Source organism: Moschus berezovskii, chromosome 1 (genome assembly GCF_049115385.1).
Source record: "Moschus berezovskii isolate FMDL1 chromosome 1, NW_MosBer_1.0, whole genome shotgun sequence".
Taxonomy (NCBI): Eukaryota; Metazoa; Chordata; class Mammalia; order Artiodactyla; family Moschidae; genus Moschus; species Moschus berezovskii.
In genome coordinates, this window is record NC_142460.1 from 150,618,697 (window position 1) to 150,641,119 (window position 22,423).

Consider the following 22,423-nt stretch of genomic DNA (forward strand, 5'->3'; position numbering starts at 1 on the left):
CATCTATTTCCCATGAAGTGATGGGACCAGATGCCATGATCTTTGTTTTCTGAATGTTGAGCTTCAAGCCAACCTTTTCACTCTCCTCTTTCACTTTCATCAAGAGGTTTTTGAGTTCCTCTTCACTTTCTGCCATAAGGGTGGTGTCATCTGCATATCTGAGGTTATTGATATTTCTCCTGGCAATCTTGATTCCAGTTTGTGCTTCTTCCAGGCCAGTGTTTCTTATGCTGTACTCTGCATAGAAGTTAAATAAGCAGGGTGACAATATACTCCTTTTCTTATTTGGAACCAGTCTGTTGTTCCATGTCCAGTTCTAACTGTTGCTTCCTGACCTGTTAGTTGCTTAGTCTTGTCCAACTCTTTGCAACCCCATGGACTGTATCCTGCTAGGTTCCTCTGTCCATGGGATTCTCCAGGCAAGAATACTGGAGTAGGTTGCTGTTTCCTACTGCAGGGGATCTTCCCGACCTCAGGATTGAACCCTCGTCTACTTCACTGCAGGTAGATTCTTTACCATCTGCGCCATCAGGGAAGTCCATAAATGGAGTATAACCTTTATTTTTTTTTTTTGTTTTATTTTGGAGTATAACCTTTAAAAATTGAAAATCACTATATTGTACACCTATAACTTAACATAATATTGTATACCAACTATATTTCATTTTTTAAAGAAATTTTATTTAAGTTTAAGCTCTGCTAGGTCTTTATTGCTGTGTGTGGACTTTCTCTAGTTGTGATGCTCAGAGGCTACTCTCTAGTTGCAGCCCAAGGACTCAGTAGTTCATGGCATGTGGGATCTTAGTTCCCATATCAGGGGTCAAACCTGTGTACATTGCATTGGCAGGCGGATTCTTAACCACTGGACCACGAGGGAAATTTCAGCTATATTTCAATTTGAAAATGTTATTTTGAATTCTCTGACATGTAAATGTCTAATTGTATTTTGAATTATATCATGACTAAATATAATAAAAAACAGAATTGTTAAAGCATGAAAGAAAAAGACAGTTACGCTGAAGCTAACTATATATTAGCTATATTGTCTATATTTCCAGCTGTGTTATCCAGACCCTTAGCAGTTGCCCTGAAAACCAGGTCCCGCATCATACCAAAGTATGATGTTTCATCCAGTTCTAAAAGTGGAGGAGCAACTTGGCCTACAAGTGGTGCCAACAGGGTACTGCCCAAGAGAGAGAGGAAAAGGAGGCATCAGTGAAGACTGTCAGAGAGTGTGTGAGGTTTGTGAGCCAAGACACCAGCTTCATGAAATTTCTCTGTGATGGGCTTTGGCGTGGGGTATTTTTCATCCAGAGTGTTGGCTCCTGACTGGCCTCTCAGTCTAGAAACTAATGGCTGTCAGTATCATGAAATTTGCTCAAATTATTTCTTTGATCATTTTCTTCCTTTCATTTTCTTTCTTCTCTCTCTCCTGCTCTCTCTCTCTCTTTAAATCTGAACTTATTCTTTGTGTTTTTTATCTTTTGCTTCTATTTTCCGTCTCTCTGTCTTTTTCTTTCCTTCTTTTTTTTTTTTTTTTTGAAATGGACAAGTTATTTAATTAGGTTCTTTGCAAGAAGTTCAGAATACTACTTTGTGAGGATAAATTCCATTTGTGAGAGCAAACACAGAGTGGAGGTAGCCCCGGAGCTGAGGGACAGCTTTGATTCTTCGCAGAATTTGTGTGTCCACAGCTTTCGGATCAACCTTGCGCTGCTCTGTGATCTCATATTTCTCTCTCTCTGTGTCGAAGATCTCACCCTCCTGGTGTCTGGGTTTACGAAGCTTCTTCCTCTTAAAGTAAGTGTCAGTGAGATGTTCTGGGATTTTCACACCACTTATATTGATTTTGGTGGAGGTGGCAATGACAAATTTCTGATGTGTTCTATGCAGAGGAACTCGATTGAGAGATAGAGGCCCGGTCACAAGTAGCAAGCCACTGCCCAGCGCCACTTGCCTCTGTGGCGCCCAGTGAGGATGATCAGAATGGTCCCAGGAGTGATGCTGGCAAGCAGCTTCCTCACATGCTTACTGAAGGGTTTTTTGCCGTGAGTCAACAGTTTCCGAGGCACATCTTCAGTAGGCATTTTGTGAAGTTTGACCACTCGGGTACCACCATTCTTGTCACCACCAACTGGTTTTGTGACAGTAGCAAGAACCCGAACCTTCTTTTTCTTTTCGACCTTGGATTTAGCTGCTGAATACTTTTGTACAGGGCCTTTCTGGAGTACATGCCTGATCGGGAATATCTGCCAATTCCTCTGACCAGGACAGGATTTTGGCTGCAGTGGGGCTTCCCCTTCTTAACTTTCTTCACCTTTTCCACCTTTTTAGCCTTGTTGCTAGCATCAGCCTTCTTGGCTTCAGGTTTTTTCTCCTTAGTATCTGGCTTCTCAGCCTTTTCACCTGCCATCTTGCAAGATGGGAAAGAGCGCCTTCTTTTTTTAATCTGGGAGACTTCCTCAGTTTTTCTTCTATTTTTTAAGTACTTTATTCAAGGGAAATTTCAAACACACACAAAAGAAAAGACACTAGAATAATAAACCCAGTGTCCTCTACTCCCAGCTTTAACGATTATCAGCACAGGGTCAATCTTGTTTCATTTGTCCTTAGTCACTCTCATTGCCCTCCACTCTACTAACTCAGATAGTACTTGAAGTATTTCACTATGAATCTTCAAAAGATAAGGTCACTTTAAAAAAAATTAAGCAAACAAACCCAAAGCACTACAAACCCCATTATCTCATTGTAAAAATAACAATAATTCTTGAATATTATCAAATATCTGGACATGTTTACACTTTCCCTATTGTTCAGTAAACTTGTCCTCTAAATAGTTTGTTTAAATTCAGATTCAAACAAGGTTCACACAATGTGATTGATTATATGTCTCTTAAATCTCTGTGACAATTAATTTTTTCTGTCTCTCCTCACCGCCCCCCTTGCAAGTTTCTATTAGGAAAAAAAAATTGGTTAAACTGTAGAGTTTCCCACAGTCCGACTTTGCTAACTGCATTCCTGTGATGTCATTTAACATGTTCCTTTGTTTTTTGTGTTTCCTGTAAGTTGATAGCTAGATCTAGAAACTTCTACCGAACTTTTCATTTCTGCAAATACGTTTTTATTAACATAATTAACACAGAATAATGTGCATGGATCTTATACTGTTGGTTCAGTAAATTTTGATAATTGACTACATCCATGTAAATAGAACCCAAACCAGATAAAGAACATTTCCATTCACCTAGAAAGCTATTTTGTGTCCCTTCTGGTTCCTTCTCCTCCCTGCTTCCCAGGCAACCACTTCCTGATTTCTGTCACCATCAATTAGTCTTGCATTTCATATAGATGGAATTGTAAGATAGATTCTCCTTTGTGTTTGACCTCTCTTTTTTTTAAACATTATGTGTTTTGAGATTTATCCATGCTGTTCTGCAGACATATTTATACATATTTTATTTCCAAATGTCCTTTTTCTTCTCTGAATGTTCTTTGTTTTACAGCATCTGTCCTTGCTTCATGGATGCAATATCTTCCCTTAAATCTCAAAAAAATGAAGTGTAGGTTTAAAAAAATGTTCTTTTCTACTCCCTAAATTGTTCCTGTTCGCTATGAGTTTCTTTCTTCTGTTTGTTTTGGCACTGTCTTTCATTTTGGAGGATTTTTTTCAAGTGACAAATGATCTTTGTTTATGCTTAACAGTGTGACACGAAAAAGTTGACAAAAGCTTGTCAACTGTTGGATTTCACTGTAGGGTGATTATGCCAAGCCATGTCATCAAAGATCTCACCTGTAGACCTTTTCTGTTAGGCTGTTCAGTGTCCCCAGAGGGAGATCCTCTAATACTCCACAGGAGAGGTGTCAGGCTGCTTGCCCTCATTACGGGTGCTGAGATGGAAAGCCCTGTGTGTAGTATTTCATCCTCTACAGCTCTGAGTTGGGCTATAAGTTCCTGGGTCAGGCTTCTCTCTGTTCAATCTCTTGAGCTGGGGTGGGAGAGGCATAAAAAAGGACTATAAACCACATCCTATTGCATTTCAGATGGTGATGATGGGTAAGTTCTACTTGGTTACATTTATTGTGAGCTTGCTCTGTGTGTGGCAAGCTTCCAATGAGCAGATTTCAGAGGCAAGTGACTTGAAGGATTAAAATCACTAATCAGGACACTGGATAAACATCAGTTGATTGATAGAAGCTTTAGGGTAAAAGTGGAGAGCATATGCCAGTCCTGAATGAAGGATTGTGAGACACACGCTGGGAGAAAAATTGGAAATATTAATAATAATGGGAAATAGGTATTGAGTGTTTATTATGTGCGAAATATTTTCTCCAGTGCTTTCTGTGAATTTCTTACTTACTCTTCATGATAACTCTATGATATAGAGACTACTTTATCACCCATTTTGCAGACTGGAAAACTAAACGACAGGTTAAATCTTGCCCAAGTCACCCACCCAAGATTTACACACAGGCTTGCATTGTGAGCTACTACATCACATTGCCTCTGTGGAAATGGCGGGGGTAACTTTTTCTTACTCTTCCAAGTAACTTTTTCTTATTCTTCCTCTAGAGTATCCTCCTTCCCTCTCCCCATCTGCCAAGTACTAAATTTTCATTGTGGTCCATTCTTGCTTAAGCTACATCTCTTCCCCTTTTCCCAGCAAGTTCTCTGTTCCCTGCCTGCAGTTCTGCTCACCAGGTTGGCTGGGCTACTCCACACCAGAGGCTGCTAGGTGGTGGGAACCAGACCTTGAACCATGCTGGGACCATGTTGCTCCCTCTCCAGGAAATAAGGGAAGAATCAGCCAGCTGGCACTATAGCCCCTTGCTGTTTTGAAGCATTAATAGTATGCAGGGTAACCTCAGATTCATTCCAAATAATTTTCAGCGCTAAATTTACCTCTTGACCCTAAAGACAGAAAATATCATCACTGTCTCAGTGGACATGAGTTTGAGCAAACTCTAGGAGATAGTGAAGGACAGGGAAGCCTGGCGTGCTGCAGTCCACGGGGTCGCAAAGAATTGGACACGACTTAGTGACTGAACAACGACGAATTTACCTCTTGGCCCTAAAGGCAGAAAATATCAGTGATGGAATTTTGAAGGGCACCACCTCCTTGCAAAGTAGAGGTATTTCACAGAGGAGAATGGAATTAGCAGTGCACGCCAGAGCCTAAGCACCAAATTCCATCACAGCCTCCAGCTGAAAAAATTAATTGCCTGCCCTTTATACCATTTGTCTTCTGCATGTGAACTGCCTCCTCAGAACGGGGTGGGAGGAGAGACCGGGCCAAACAGCACGGGGCAGGGTCCAGCCACGCTGACCTCTCGCAGCTCAGTTTAACTCCTGCAGTTACAAAGGGCCCCCGCACATCAGTCTCTATGGCATCAAAACAATCTTTTTCAGTCCATGTGACCAGAACTGCCATCGCGAGGGCTGTTGGGATCACCCAAGTGTCAGCAGCAACAGAACTCAGTGGAGGCTTTTGTGTATAGTTTAACTTCTTTTTTTGATTCATTTTGTTTTGTTTTGCTTTGGTTTTATAGTGCCCTTGGATGGGTTCACTCTGTCAACACCTGGTCAGGCAAAACACAGTATGCCCAGCATTCAGGATATCAAGCAAAAGACCTCATAGGGTGTAGGAAGCCAGTTGTTATTCTTGAGTTGTTAAGTCATGTCCTACTCTTTTGCGACCCCATGGACTATAGCCCATCAGGCTCTTCTGTCCTTGGGATTTCCCAGGCAAGAATACTGGAGTGGGTTGCCATTTCCTTTCCAGGGGGTCTCTTCCACCCAGGGGTTAAACTCATTTCTCTTGTATTGGCTGGGAGATTCTTTACCACTGAGCCACCAGGGAAGCCAGATGGAGGTTCAAATCCCCACCCACCTGCAAACGGGCAGCAGGAGATGCTTCTGCCACTGTCATCACATGTGGGTTGCTTAGTCCCATCAGGGCCACCTGTCACCTACAGGTATCCAGACTTGGAGGAAGGTGGACACCCCAGGCTAGGATCAGGATCCCAGCCAGCTTGTGGGGACCTGTGTGGACACCTCCTGCCTGCCTTACTCTTGCTGTTGGATGCTGGCTTCCCCTGACCCTGCAGCTGTTGTCACTCTCACCCCTGGGCCCCTGGGAGCTAAGTGGCCGGGTCCAGGCTGGGCGGAATTTACACACTGAGTAGTCCAAGGGTGGCTCTGGCCAGGAGTGAACTGTGATCTCAGCCGCAGTGATGAGAACAGGGAGTGGACTTTCAGAGGGGCTGAAAGGGCATAGTTCTTTTCTTAATAGTTTTACACGTCCATAAAAAAAAGTGTGTCCCCCGAGCATGCGTGCCGTGTGTACGTGCAGGTCCTTCAAGGTCAAGGTCACTGCCAGTTCCCAGTGAACCTGCAAAGTTGGCAATCTTCAATTCCATCAAGAAAAGAAATGCCGGTCTCGCGGGGCCCCGGGTGTGGCCAGGCCGGGCTGGATTTACTGAGCCGCGCGGGACGAAGAGGCGGTCAAAGCTACCTCCGCGATGGCCCAGCAAACTGGCCAGCGGAGCAAGAAACCGCCCGCGGATCCTCTTCCCCCCAGTTTATCACAGACCAGATCCACTCGACAGCACAATCCAAACAGAAGAGGGAATCAGAATGTACATCTTTTGTTTGCCGTGGCAGGAGAACTGTTGAGCAGAGGAAAAAAAACAAGCTGAGCTTAGCGCTATCAGCTGTTTCCTGGGGCTCGCTCCTTCCTTCCTCCGAGGGGGGCCCGGCCGCTTTGTTCTCGTTCCCAGCTGCTCCTCTGGGCCTTTAAGCGGTGGCCTTTGCAGACCTCGGAGGAATGCGGCCCGGGACCCCAGGGGACTTGGCTCCGAGGCCCCGCCCTGTGTGCTCAGCGCCCGGGGCTGCAGCCTGCAGATCGCCGCCGGCCTAACTTGCGTTCCTCGTCCGCCTTCCTTATTGCTTTTTGCCAGCCACTTCCTGGGCCGGGGCGGGAACCTCATCAGAGGGGCCTTGCTACTCTCCCTGACAGCCCTGGGAGGAGGGGATCCAGAAAAGGGGTCCCTGCAAGAACGAATCCTGCACCTATACAGTCTGGCGTCAGTCAGCTCTAGGGCACATCCCAGCTCTACTCATTATTAACTGGTCACCCCCAGGCCAGTTAATCAGCCTCTCTGAGCTTCACAGCTCTGATCTCATAGGATCGTGATGAAGATTAAAACCATAAAACACACTGAGTGCTTTTTCAAAGTCTGGCACATTTCACGCCCTCAATAGGTGTTAGCCATGACCAAGCCAAAGCTGGTCCTATAGGCAGGGCAGCTACACAAAAACACCCAGAAGCCTCTAAGACTCCATCAGATTGAAAGATGAGCTTGGTACATCATCAGAGATCAACAACAGTAGTTCTTCTGCTGGAGTGTGTTCTTGGGTGGGTTCATGTTCTGTGAATCTGTCCAGTGGCAGGCTGATACCTGTTTTCCATGATGCCTCTAAAAGGCTCAGAATAAAATCACAAAGCTCCACGTGGCTGTGAAGAAGCAAGATGATGGTGTGTGCCCGCTGGGCTAAGCTTCCAGGCGAGCTGTGCCCTCACCCACTGCCCGCCCTGCTGTAGCCTCGGAGTCCTGCTGGCTCTTTGCGTCCCTCAGAGAAAAAGCACAGCAGCCAAGGTCCCTGGAGTAGCTACAGTACCTTTCTGGTGAGGCAGAAACAGGGCCACAGTGGGGATCACGACAGAGGGTTCAGTGCTGGGCTTCTTGTAGGATAATCATAGCAATCATTTTTTGAGTGCCTGCCAAGTGGCTTATCTCTGCTAGGCATTTATCTACCTTAATCTTCTCATCAAGCCTAAGAGGGGAGCAGTATTAACCAGGCTCAGAGAAGAGGCATGACTTGCCTGGGGTTAAGTGCAGGGCTGAGACCAGCCTAAGTAGCAAGTCTGGGCCAATTAGAAGGCAGTCTGCCTGGCTTGGCTGGCTGTCAGTCCTCACTGTCCCCATGGCCAGGTGCCCCAGATGTGGGGTCAGCCTGTGCTTCTATAAACAGCAGCCATAGTAAATGGCAGAACCAGATTGACAAACTCACTCTCCTTCCATCTCATTGATCTTGTGGACTGCATTTCATCAGTTGCACTTGATCTGAAAGGCTGCTCTGAGCCTCCAACCTGTGTGTGTCTACCTTAAATTAGAAGATGCAGCAACTGGTTGTTCTCTGGATTGCATAATCTCGCGAGACAGCCCCCTCCTGCTGCAGGCTGAAGACCTCATGGCTATTCTTTCTCTTCATAGCCACAACTCAACAGACAATGTGCCAGCCTGCCTGGTCCCCAGAGAAGACCCAGGGCCAACCTGTTCTCCACACACCAAGCCATGCAGACTGCCAAATTCTCTTCCCTCTCTCCTTTGGTAACTACAGGTTTGTTCTCTGTATCTCACTCTTTGTGATCCCATGAACTGCAGCCTGCCAGTCTCCTCTGTCCATGGGATTCTCCAGGCAAGAATACTGGAGTGGGTTGCCATTCCCTTCTCCAGGGGATCTTCCCAACCCAGGGAGCAAACCCAGGTCTCCCACATTGCAGGAAGATTCTTTACTGTCTAAGATATCAGGGAAGCCCATATTATTTTTTACTTTTCCCATATAAGCAGGATTTCATTCTTTTGTATGGAGAAGTAATATTCTAATGTATGTGTGTATATATACATATGTGTGTGTGTGTGTATACACACATCACTTCTTAAACCGACTGTTGATATATATTTCCATGTCCTGGCTCTTGTAAATAGTACTACTATGAATACTGCATTCCCCTATTCTTTACCTTCAACTCCCTCTTCTTGACTGTTCTTCCAAGGCTGATTTGTCACTTCCCTGCCTGGAAATCTTCAATGGCTCCCCAGTACCCTTGGCATTGGGTTCGAATGCCCTTGTCTGACTCCTCCAGCCCTCTGGAGCCTGACATATGCCCATTTTCCAGTTGCACTTGTTGTCACCCCTCACGCCCTGTGACTTCACACTTGAGCCAGCTACAGAGTCAGTCTGTTCTGTGGCTGAGCCCTAAGCCTCTGATCAGGGTTGTCCACTGAAGCGCTATGGACATGGAGGATGCTCTTTGGGTGGGGAGGCGGAGGGGATGTCCTGAGCATCGTAAGATGTTCACAGCCTCCCTGGACTCTACCGACTAGAAGCCAGTAGCAGTTCCCCCGTCATGACAAACAAAAAAGTCTCCAGACATTTTCAAAATGCTCCGGGGGCCAAAACCGCTCTTGGTTGCAGACCACCACCCTATGCTGAGCCCTGTGCCAAGCCCACTTTCCTTTCGGTTCACCTGGCTCACTTCTGTTTGCCTTGCAAGTCTGCCCTTGGTTGTCATTTCCTCCTGGAAGCCCTTCCTGACCCCATGCTGGGGCTGGTGGCCTTCCTGCGCACCCAACTTGGACAGCTTGCCCGCTGTACTGTCACTGCCCTGTGGCTTGATGGTCTCTTCCCTGTCTTGGACTTCATGAAGACAGGCATTTGTCTGTACTCGGGGCCAAGTCAGTACCTGTGACATGACCTCATCTAGTAAATCACCCTTGAGCCCCTCTCTCCCTTAGCTCACATCCAAACCATTACTGAAGCCAGGTCATTCTGGAATCTCTTTCCAGATCAAACACTGTGCTGTGACTACCCCTCACACCCCCCTCCACCCCCCCACACACGTGGGCTGAGCTGCCATCATCTTTCACTGGAATTGCAAACAACCACAATCCACATGAATCCCCTCTGATCTGCTTTGACTTCAGATGGAGTGATTTTGTTCCAAAATGGAATTCTAAACTCTTTGCCTGCTTTGGTTAAACACTTTCAAAGGCTTTCCAGGGACTTCCCTCGTGGTCCAGTGATTGAGAATCTGCCTACCAAGGCAGGGGATCCAGGTTCGATTCCTGCCCCAGGAAGATTCCACATGCCTCGGAGCATAAGCCTGTGGGCTGCAACTACTGATTCTGCACCCTAGAGCCAGTGCTCTGCAACAGGAGAAACCACTACAATAAGACCACACATCACAGCTAGAGAGTAGCCCGCTCACAGCAATGAAGACCCAGCATTGCTATAAATAAATAATAAAATGTTGAAAATAGATAAATCCTCCACATGGAAATCTGTTTCTGAGTCAGTTTCTACCCAAACTGCTTTGCGGAGTGAATTTCTATCTTCTTTCTGATGTCAGTAAGTTGTGTTTCCCCTGTGGCTGATGCTCAGAGTCTCACATGCTAGTGGGCTCACTTCAGTCCTGTCTGACTCTTTGTGACCCTATGGACTGTAGCCTGCCAGGCTCCTCTGTCCATGGGATTCTCCAGGCAAAAATCCTGGAGTGGGTTGCCATGCCCTCCTCTAGAGAATCTTTCCAACCCAGAGATCGAAACTGTCTCCTGTGGCTCCCACATTGTAGGCAGGTTCTTTACCACTGAGCCACCTGGGAAGCCCCAGAGTCTCACATGTTAAGAAATCCTCCCTTAAGAGCCCCATGTACCACATCTTCACAGCACTTGTCATCATTGAAATGTTACATTCATTGGGTGAAATGAAGTTTTGTCTCCTTCACTAGACTGTAAGCTCCATGAGGGCAAGAAATCATGTCTCTTTTTGCTCATGGCTCTATGCCTTATTTTATTTTATTGTTTTTTGAGGGAGTTTTGGCGGAGACCAACATGTGACAATAAAGTAACCAGAATGCCTGTCCTGTGTGGTTCTCAGAAGTAAATTCTTTTTTTGAGAATTTTAAATTTAATACAGTTCAAAGCAGCCTACATGGTTCGTTTCAGCTCCTTCACGGCCAAACCTGGGGGCAGGGACTGCTTCAGCTTCTCTGCCTTCTCTTTGTGATGATCAAGGTGTAAAGGTATCTGCTGCATCGAACTTTAAACTTCACATTATCCTTATTTTTCTTGATCTTGACAGACTTGGCGTCCTTGCGCCGCGCTCTGAGCGGCTTGATTTCCTCAAGTTTGCGAGGCATACCTACGAGGCACAGCGCGCGCGGCCGGAACCGCACTAGAGACGTCAAGAGGCGAGAAGCGAAGAGAGCGGAAAAAAGCAGAAGTAAATTCTTAAAGAGAAAAATACTTGGGGCAGGGTCGTAAGGGCTGTAATAGATGTAGTTGTCAATCTAGCAATGCTGGGCCTTTGTTGCTGTTTCAAGTAGTTGAAACACACTCAGATCTTTTAAAAATCACTTATTTAGTGTGTCCCTAGCATTTTATTCAACACAATAAGAGTTTCAAAATAAATATGATGGCTGGGACTTCCCTGATGGTCCAGTGGTTAAGAATCCAGTTTGCAATGCAGGGGACACAGGTTTGATCCCTGGTAGGAGAACTAAGATCCCACGTGTCACAGAGCAACTAAGCCTATTCGCCACAACTGCTGAGCTTGCATGCCACAACTAGAGAGCCCATGCACCTGAACAAAAGATCTCAGATGACTCAATAAAGATCCCACATGCGGCAACTAAGACTCAGTGCAGCCAAATAAATCAATATTCATAAAATAAATGTAATGCTGTAACTCTGTCACCCATTATCCGAGTGTGAAGAACTGGTCAGAGGTAGGGCAAGGTAACCAAACATGTCAATTTTGGGTCACTGTGCTAATTTCATTCTAATTCCTGACAAAATAGCAAGTTTTAAGGATTGACTCATGTTCCTTAAAATCTGAAGGTCATTGTTCTCCACATAGAACACTGAACTTGAAAAGTCCTAGCACAAGCCCCACTGCCTGATTTTCCTATCATATTTACCTCGTATCTCTAAAACTGCCAAGAGTTAGTTTGTGTGCATGTGAATGCCAGCTGAAAACAGGCTGGAGTGCTTATCACATTTATCATAGGTGGATACTGACAGTGGCTGGGACCACAGTTAATGATATTGTGTCGGGGTGTGGGAGGCTGACTCTGAAATATTAGTCACATGTTTCCCTGTAAAGGTTGGGCTCCTTTTCCAAAATCTTAACTCCATCAGGGGTTCAACTAGGCCTGAGATTGGTGTACATGTCAGACCAGACTCAGGAAGTTATGAGTCATCACACACACTCATTCTGAGTTTTATTCAGTGGAGGGTCTTTTACAGCATTATAAACCAGAGGCAACATTCTGCCCTGTGTGTGAATTTGACAAGGTGGAGTCAAAACACTAAGTGCTCTTGAATCTGGCATATCTGGGTTCATCTCACATATGAGCAATGTGACTTTGGATGGGTAACTTAACCTGTGTCTCAATTTCTCCATCTGTAAAATGGAGCTAATAATAGCCCCTACCTTGTAACATCTTTTTGTAAAGGCTCTATCTAGATGCTTTCATCACTCATTTAAGAAGTCAGAAAGTTTCCAAACCATCACGCAGTTATTAGCGGCATCCGCTGTTTCGGTCTATCTGAATTCCATTCCCACTCTCTTCCATCCCTATTTTCTTGTTTTCTTTCGGCCTTGTGGTGTGGCATGTGGGATCTTCATTCCCCAACCAGGGATCAAACCCAAGGTCCCTGCATTGGAAGTGCAGAGTCTTAACCCATGGGCCACCAGGGAAGTCCCTCCATCCCTGTTTTCTATTGGAGAACACTTCCTCTGTCCCCGATATTTATATAGGACAGAACTTCTCCCTGGCCCTGAGAACAGAGACCGAGTCCTGGCCGGTGGACTTGGATATGATTGGGCATGTAACTTGAGTTGTCCATTGAGAGTCTTCCCTGGGAATTTGAAGGACCTTTTGTAAAGAACTGTTCCCTTTCCATGAGATTGTTTGGTTGCTAGGATATGCATGGAGCTGCCGGTGTCCTCCACGTAGGAGCCGCTGAGAGTGAGAGTGAGGCCAATACCGAGGAGGGCAGAGCTGGGACACAGAGGGAGAGCTTTCAGCGACACTGCTCAGACCCTGGATCAGGCCGAACTTCTAGGCTTCTCAGTTATGAAAATCATTAATCTCATTTTCTTAAGTAACTTCTCTTTGTTCCTTAAGAACCCTGATTGATAGCCCAGTAAATCATACTAAAACGTAGGCCATATGTTCATCTTCTGAGTTTGAGTCTTTTCCTATAAATAATTCAAAGACTATCTCATAGATTCATGAAATCTTATAGATTAAGGATGTCCTGGGGCCTGCCTGAGATGGCTGACTCCGTGAGTCAGGGATAGGTCTGGGACAGGAAGCCAGGGTTTCTGCATTCCAGGCCAGTGCTCTTAAGCATCCTTGCCTCTCACTGTGTGTCTGCCTCAGTCTTTCTCAGACTCGGGCAGAACTACCCTCACCTTTCCTTCTTGAATCATTGTCCAACTACCCGCAGCCAAGGGGACCCACTGGACAAAGGGCATCACCTTCTAGAAGTGGCTCCATTCCCCCAATAACCCCGCCTCTTCCACCGAAGACAGCCATGATTTAAGAGAAATAAACACAGATGTGGGTCTTAATGGAACTCAGGAAAAGCCAGAGAGCTGAACTCTGGAAGTAAGGTTGTTCAGAGCCCAGGGCCATACTTCAGTTCTCATTACCTCATGTGGGGATTATTACAGTAGCTCCTTACAGCTCCCCGCTTCTGCTCAACCCCAGACTTCTTCTCCTTCAATTCATCATATATGCTGTTAATCATCTTCTTAAAGAATCACTCTGTATACCCCAACAAAACTATAAGTTGAAAAGATACATGCCCCTATGTTCACAGCAGCACTATTCACAATAGCCAAGACATGGAAGAAACAAATGCCCACTGACAGATGAATGGATAAAAAAGATGTGGTATAAATACACAATGGAATATTACTCAGCCATGAAAAAGAATGAAATAAGGCCACCTGCAGCAACATGAATGGACCCAGAGATTACCATGTTAAGTGAAAAAAGTCAGAAAGAGAAAGATAGATACCATAGCATTTGATATCACTTATGTGTGGAATCTAAAATACGACATAAATGAATGTTTCTACAAAGCAGAAACAGACTCACGGTCACAGAGAATAGACTTGTGTTTGCCAAGGGGGTGAGGTGGAGGAAAGGAGGATTGGGAATTTGCAATTACCAGATGCAAATTAGTATATGTAGGATGGATAAACTATAGCACAAGGAACTATACTCAGTATCTTGTGATAAACCACACTGGAAATGAATATGAAAGAGAACATACACACATACACACACATCTTTGCTATATAGCAGAAATTAACACAACATTGTAAATCAAATAACTTTTAAAAAAGAAGAATCACTCTGGTCATGCCATTTTCTTATCGAAAAAAATCTTCAATATTAGGTGCATATCACATTCTTTTCTTGCCTTTAAGATATAGTGACCTTCAGAGCATCAATATTGAACTTTATATTCAGAGACTGTCAAACATGGATAGCGTGATAACAAACTCCATGAATACAGATGGCAGATAGTGTGATGAATCTCACCAGGATTTTGTTGTTGTTGTTTGTTTATGGTTTGGGCTCATTTTGAATTAATTGTCCTTATTTTATTTATCTATTTTAAAAATTAATTTATTTATTTTAATTGGAGGCTAATTACTTTACAATATTGTATTGGTTTTGCCATATATTGACATGAATCAGCCATGGGTGTACATGTGTTCCCCATCCTGAACCCCCCTCCCACCTCCCTTCCCATCCCATCCCTCAAGATAACCCCAGGGCACCAGCCCTGAGTACCCTGTCTCATGCATCGAACCTGGACTGACGATCTATTTCACATATGATAATATACATGTTTCAATGCTATTCTCTCAAATCATCCCATCCTCGCCTTCTCCTACAGAGTCCAAAAGACTGTTCTCTACATCTGTGTCTCTTTTGCTGTCTTGTATATAGGGTCATCGTTACTATCTTTCTAAATTCCATATATATTATGTGTTAGTACACTGTATTGGTGTTTTTCTTTCTGACTTACTTCACTCTGTATAATAGGCTCCAGTTTCAGCCACCTCATTAGAACTGATTCAAATGCATTCTTTTTAATGAACTGTCCTCATTTTAAAAGCAAGATGCTTCTCAAAAATTCACAGGTGTCAGTTTCTCTTTTAAAAAGTCAGGGGACTTCTCTGGTGACCCAGTGGGTGAGAACTTGTCTGCTAATGCAGGGGACACAGGTTCAATTCCTGGCCTGGGAACTAGGATCCCACATGCTGCAGGGCAGCTAAACCTGTGCACCATGACTGCTAAAGCCTGTGAGCCTAGAGCCCCTGCGTCACAAGAAAAACCACAGCAATGAGCAGTCTGAGCACCGCAACTAGAGAGTGGCCCCCCTCGCTGCAACTAGAGAAAGCCTGTGTGCAGCAACGAAGACCCAGAGCAGCCGAAAATAAATGAATGAATGAATAAATATTAAAGCAAAAAGAGTCAGCAGCTTTGGATCTCTGTTCTCACATGTGGCTACTGGACACGAGGAATGGCTTCCCTGCTTGGCTGGAAGTGCACACTCTGTTCTGGGCCCACGGCACTCGCTTCACTTCTTATGCTGCATGCCTCGTCATTTGAGTTTGCTCCTTCAGCTCTGCACGACTATTGTTCAAAGTCTTTTTAATCCACTTTATAGAATTATCTCAAAAATGCAATTTCCCTGTAAGGCAAAATGATACATGCTTTCCTTTGATAGGATCCAATCAGTGTCAAAATGTTCTTGTGGGTTTCCTTTTATTTTTGCAAAAATTTAGCAGGACTTTTCTTTACAGTTCTACCTTCATTCAGCTGATCATACTCTGGGAATATGGTGAGATCTATACTTAAAAATTTTATTTGGCTGCACCAGGTTCTAGTTGAGGCATGTGGGATCATCGATCTTCATTGTGGCATACAGGATCTTCAGCTGTGCCATGTGGGATCTAGTTCCCTGACTAGGGATCAAACCTGGGTTCCCTGCCTTGGGAGTGCAGAGTCTTAGCCACTGCACCACCAGGGAAGACCCAGTAATGCTTTATATGGTTTCTTTACATCAAAACATTAGTTAGTTATAGAAGCTGTATAAAATATGTTCCTTTTCATTTCTTCTGTGAAATGGACTGTGAGTATAATGATTTAAAATCCACCTGGGGGCCCAGTTATTGTGTGGGAACTGCAGTTAGTAGGATATTGAGGGGCTTCACTTAGCTATGTGGAGGGGTAAACAGTGAAGGAGGAACGCTTTTCTTTTTTCTTCCTTTCTGTGGCTTTCTAAACCTTCTCTCTGACCCCTTTTTTCCCCTCCATCCTTCCTGAAAATCCCCCTGGGCTTCAGAGGCAGATCCGAGGGCCAGGGGATAAACTTTCTTGGATGGGGCAAGTGGCCTAAATCCAGGAGTCTGGTCTCTTGGGACAAAGAGGGACTCAGAAAAGGCAAAAGGGTGAGAGGGCTCTAGGCACTGTGTGCACGCATGCTAAGATGCTTCAGTTGTGTCTGACTCTGTGCAACCCTATGGATCATAGCCTGCCAGGCTCCTCTGTCCATGGGATTCTCCTGGCAAGAATACTGGAGTTTCCACGCCCTCCTCCAGGGGATCTTCCTGACCCAGGGTTGAACCCACATCTCTTATGTCTCCTGCACTGGCAGGCAGGTTCTTTACCACTAACACCACCTGGGAACCCCTAAACTCCACCAACTGCCTTCATTATAGTGGACAATGTTGAGGAGGCACAAAAAGCTTCCTGCAGGTTCCAAAAGAGCCAGAGAGCTGGATGCAGGAGGAACTGTCCTTAAATATTCTCTTGGCACATGAACAGAGCTGGAGGAAGACTGAGAAGGGATTTACAGGAGATAGAGCTATGTGTCTCCTCATCCTTCAGCAAGGTGGAGGTGGTACCACCAGTCGGCATGATGCACGCACATGCAACACTCAGAAGGAACACTTCCTCTCTGCATAATCAGCAATACAAATTCAAAATAATATACTGAAGTGATATACTTCTGATAGACATGCATCCACGGTGTTTCTCTTTTCATAGTAAAGTTCCAAGGAGGCAAACACTCTGCTTCCTCCCCATCTTCTTGCTTCCTCCACCTCTACTTAGGAGATAGTAATACTGAAGTTCTCCATCCTTCTCCACCGCTTTCTCGATTTCTCCACCTTCATTCAGCCTCTTTCCTTCCTACACGACCAGCAATTTCTCTCCCGATTCTTTTTTATTTTTCCCCACTATTTTTTGTTTTAAGTCGTAAGGCATGTAGAATCCTAGTTCCCTTACCAGGGATCGAACCTAGACCGCCCTTTCCTTGGAAGTGCAGAATCTTAACCGCTGGACTGACAGGGAAGTCCTCTCTTCTGCTTTTAGTCTCAGCATCTAAATCTCCAGTCTCCCTCCTTAAAACTCGTTCTGCTCCTTCCTTCATCTCACTGTTTACTTCCAGGTCAATCCAAACTCTGCCATCTGAGTTTTGACCTTGAAAATCTCTCTTCCTGAGGACACCGTGGTTTCCAGATTGTCAAACCCCACAGCCTGTGTGACCTCTTGGCAGCACTTGACAGTGCTTAAATCCTCCCTTAAATCCTCTTTTTCTTTGGCTCCTGTGGCAGAGGCTGCCAGTTACTTTCTCTATATTCCTTAGCAGTTACTTGCTCTCCTTCCTTAGTAACTAGAATTCCTCTTTCCCTCTCAAAAAAGCAAAACCAAAAAAAGTCATTTATCAGCTGCCCCTGCAGGTGGGGTGGCCAGATAAATGTCCTAGCCAATGAGATTTAAATGGAAGCTGTCAGATGGGCCTTCTAGGGAAGTTCCTTAGAGGGAGATATATTCAGTTGCTGTGGGCATCCCTATTTACTCCTGACCCTTCCTCCTTTCTCTGCCTAGACTTGATGGTTGGGGCTAGAGCAGCCATTTGGCAACACATGGAAAAGGACAAAATCACAGAGATGTGATTTCTGCCATTATCTCATGGCTGCGAAACTAATATCAGTCATCCTTATCTCTATACTACTAGTTACATAAGAAAAATAACCTTTTCTCTTGCTTAATCCACTGTTATTTGGGTTTTCTATTATTGCTAGTGAAATCAACACTTAACTGATACAGCTCCAATGACTCTGCCATTTTTCATCCTACTTCTTTAACCTCTTCAAGACCCCTCTTCTTCCACACCCCTACACGTTGCTGTTCCTTGGTCCTCTTCCTCCACTGTTTCTCAAACAACCCAGTGGTGTCTGCTGCTTCCAAAGCCATGATGACTCCAAATTCCAATGTCTAACTCAGACCTTTCATCACAGCACCTGCCTGTCATAGAAGAGCCTTATAAATACTACACTCACAATTAAACTTTCCAGCTTTCCCATAACTGTTTTCCTCCTTCTAGTCACTGGAGCTAGGGACCTTCCACATTCCTCACCCTCATACCCAGCTGGTCCTGAAATCCCAACAAGTCTCTTTCCAACAGCTCTGATTTACTTCCCACTTCATCAATCCTAATGTCTTACACAGGTGCCATCATTTCTTCCTGTACCACTGCATATGCTAGCTCCTCTGCTTCCCATCTACAATCAAATTGGTGTTTTAAAAAATGCAAATCTGATCATGTCATTCCTTTTTAAAAATTCCTTCAATAGCTTCTTGTCCCTCACAAGAAAAGAATTCCAATGCCTTTGCATGATCTGAGCCCTACACGTCTTGTCAACATTCCTTCCATTATAGCCACATAAAATCACCTGCAGTTTCCCAAACTTGCCATGATTTTTCTCACTTCCTTGCCTGATTGTCCTCTCTGCCTTGCAAGCTGGAAACTGTGCAGAAACAAAGTTTTAAGTGTATATTTAGGAACCTGACTTGAGCCTTTATCTTCCTGGGACTTCTCCCATCTTTGTGCACAGAAACTCAATAGTAAAGACCCGTCAGAATTCGAGAGATTTTTGTATTGATCACTTAACATAATTGATTGATTCTTATAATCCCTTCTTTAATCAAAGAATTCTCTGCAAGTCTCTTTGCACCAAACTGATCAAAATAAACATCAGCTGCCTTTGTTGACTTCTATATATCTTTTCATTTAAAATTTCTCCTTTGTCCAATGTAAAACATTTCTCCATTGTGCACTCAAAAGGAAAGGAGATATTTAATGTGCTAAGTGTTGGGGTTTCTTCTATTTATTATCCTATTAAATTTTACCTTTTAGAGTGCTGGAATTTTAGGGTCCAGCCCCTAAAATTTTCCCGAAGAGGAAATCAAGGCTCTATTGACTCAGGAACACGGCACCAGGGAGGTGGTTATGGATGGGACATACCTAGCTCCCGGCTATGGATCGGGCTCTTGCCATCTATGGTGAAGGCACAGACCACCTCCAATTCACAAAGAAGGCTGCCCTCTGCTTCCAATGAGAGGAGAGTAAAGTAGACCTCAAAGAGCCAGTTAAGCTAATCCTCTTACACCACTCCACTTAAGGCAAATGGCAGCACAAGGGCTTTAGGAACAAGAAAATTAGAAGCATTAAGTCCAAGGCTCTGCCTGCCCTGGGAAAGAACAGCCTTCTCCCTTCCTCTCCAGCTCTGTGCCCCACCTTTGGGCCAGTGGAGGCTCACTCACCCTCTGGGTGATGGGTTTACCATCCTGGATCTGCACGGCCAGCCCCAGGTCAGACAGTCTGCAGTTGCCGAGGTCGTCCAGAAGCACGTTCTCGGGTTTCATGTCCCGATAGACGATGCCGAGGGAGTGGAGGTGCAGCACGCCACAGGTCATCTGGGCCGAGTAGAAGACCACCCTGCTCATGTCCAGGCCTGGTTCACCCACGCTGTAGATGTGGAATTTGAGGTCTCCACCATTCATCAGGCTCATCACCAGGCAGAGATGGGACTTGCTCTCAAAGGCATACGCCAGAGAGACAATGAATGGGCTGCTGACCCTCTCCAAGATTTCCTTTTCCAAGAGAGCCATTTTCTCGCCATTTTTCTTCTTCAGTCGCTTCTTGTCCAGTTTCTTACAGGCATACATCTTACCGGTGTTTTTCACTTGGACAGCACATACCTTAAGGAGAGAAGGAAAGGGAGAAGAAGAGGTAGAAATAGCAGTGGAGAGAGGAAGGGAGTGGAGGATACAGAGGATGGAGGGGCAGAAACTAATCAAGGTGGCAAGATGGCAGGTTTCTGAGAAGAGAAAAGCTGTGAGTGAGAGGGTTCTTGGAGAAAGAGCTTCAACCACACTGAGGTATCATGAAAACTCATACTAAATGGGCCATTAAAAAAAAAAAAGAAATAACGAGTGTTGGCCAGAATGTGGAGAAATGGAAACACTCATGCATTGCTTGCTGTTTAGTTGCTAAGCTGTGCCTGATTCTTTGCGACACCAGATTCCTCTGTCCATGGGATTTTACAGGCAAGAGTACTGGAGTGCCACTTCCTTCTCCAGGGGATCTTCCCAACCCAGGGATCAAACCCATGTCTCCTGCATTGGTAGATGGGTTCTTTACCATTGAGCCACCAGGAAAGCCCTCATGCATTGCTGGCGGGAACTTAAAACATGAAGAAATTGGTGATTTCCCAAAAAGTTAAACATAGAATTGCCCTAAGATAAGACCCAGCAATTCCACTCCTCAGCACATATGAAACTGAAATGAAAGCAGGTATTCAAACAAATACTTGTACATAAATATTTACAGCAGCACTACTCATGATAGCCAAAAGGCAGAAACAACCTAACTGTCCATCAATAGATGAATGGATACATGAAATGTAGTATTCCCATACAATGGACTTACTCAGCCTGAAAAAGGAATGAAGTATTGATCTGCGCTATAAGGGGAATGAACCTCCAAAACATTACTCAGCAAAAGTATACTTTTCAGCAAAAGAATCCAGAGACAAAAGTTCACATATTGTATGACTCCATCTATATGAAACATCAGAACAGGCAAGTCCATAGAGGCAGAAAGTAGCCCAGAGGCTGCCAGGAGCTTGGGGGTTGGGGTGGGGAAGTAGCTGTTAATGGACACAGGAGTATTGAAAATGGAACTAGAGATGATGGTTGCATAACACTGTAATGTATTAAATGCTACTAAACTGTAAACTGAAAATGGTTAATGGCTAGTCTTATGCAAATTTCATCTCAAAGAATTTTATTTCTTCTTAAAAAAAAGAAAGCTGAACACAGCAGTCGTGCAAAACAGATTTATAGACTCTAGTTCAAGATGATTGTTTTCTTAGATACCTGAGGTTTTTCTCAAATTACCTCCATAAGCACAAGTAAAGGGGAAGGGAACTCTCCCATTGTATTGATATCTTGATATCATTCACCAAAGGGGCATTTCAGAGCGTTCCTGCCTCCTGGAAACCCCACGAGCACGATTCCTGGCCAGTTCCGTATCTTGTTTGTTTTTCCTATGGCATTCTCACTTTATTTCACCCAGCGACCAGAAAGAAGAGGTGAGAACAAGCTAGGAATGCTTTCTCCACATATGGCACTGAAATTACTTCTAAGACCCCTTGAGATTAAAAAGAAGAAGACAAAAAAAGCCAAACAGAACTCTATTATGCTGTCTATCTCATCTTTCATCCTGGCTCCTTGCAGATACTTACCTCCCCGAAACCACCTTTCCCCAGCACCCGGAACTCTTCGAAGTATTTGTCTGACACTGGCTGCATCTCGAAGACTTTCCACTGCAGAAACTTGTCATAGAAGGGGCTGGCCAGGAACTCCCGGAAGGGCTGGTCCTGCAGGAAGGCCATGACCTCGGCCTTGGCCAGCTCCACAAGGGACACTCGATCGTCTACGGTGGTGGCCGCTTGGCACTTGGTGACCAGAGCTGGGCTGAAGAAGGGGTGTGGATGCCCCGGGACAGTGGCGGCGGCACAAGTGGTCACCAGCCCCTGCAGCGCACAGCCCTTGGCAGGGCCCTCTTCGGCCAGCTCCCAGCTCTGCACCTCCTCCAGAAAGCCCCTGGCCTCCTGGTACGTGGGCACCGTGGCCAGGAAGTCCCGGAAGAGGCGGCGGCCGATCGGCTGCTGCTCGCACAGACTGTGGAAGTCGGTGGCCAGGGCCTGGCGGAGCTGCTCGCAGCTCTGCGGCCCGGGCAGCATCAGGCTCCGGCGCCGGCGCTGCAGCTCCTTGCTGTCGGCGTCCGAGGATTTCCGAGCCTGCAGGTAGGCCGTGTTGGCGATCAGGTTGTCCAGGCCCCCCATGTCGACCATGGCTGAGCACCGATCGTGCTCCCCTGTTACAGACAAGGAAGGATGGAGAGCGACGGCGGTGGGGACACGGTCAGGCCCGGGGCCAGCTGGCGGCTCTCCGATCCCAGAGGCAGTAACTTCCAGGGGATTTACAGAGAGTCTTTGGGGGTGACGGAAGGGACTGGTGGAGGTGAGGAAAGAGGTTTCTCTAGTAAGAAGCTTTGCTGGCTATGTATAGCTGGCCAGGGACGGGTGCATCACGGATCACCCAGCAACCTGGAACACCTGCAGGGGCTACCTGTTCATCCTGGGCCATGCTCCTCACATCTGCTTCCTGCATCCACAGTGACCAATCACCAG

The 22,423-nt window shown here is 45.4% G+C and overlaps 1 protein-coding gene and 2 pseudogenes across 1 annotated transcript in view; all 3 read right to left on the reverse strand.

Annotated features, from left to right (window-relative positions):
- GRK7 (G protein-coupled receptor kinase 7) overlaps positions 1–22,084 on the reverse strand; it is a 37,493-nt gene extending 15,409 nt beyond the window's left edge. Inside the window, exons 1-2 of the mRNA XM_055419037.2 lie at positions 21,473–22,084; positions 19,488–19,925 (exon numbers count right to left, since the gene is read on the reverse strand). Coding sequence (XP_055275012.2) covers positions 19,488–19,925; positions 21,473–22,084 — 1,050 coding nt within the window. The remainder of the gene's footprint in view (positions 1–19,487; positions 19,926–21,472) is intronic.
- On the reverse strand, positions 1,531–2,413 carry LOC129551255 (large ribosomal subunit protein eL6 pseudogene; annotated as a pseudogene).
- Positions 10,770–11,472, reverse strand: LOC148778870 (large ribosomal subunit protein eL38 pseudogene; annotated as a pseudogene).
- Positions 22,085–22,423: the final 339 nt, after the last annotated feature.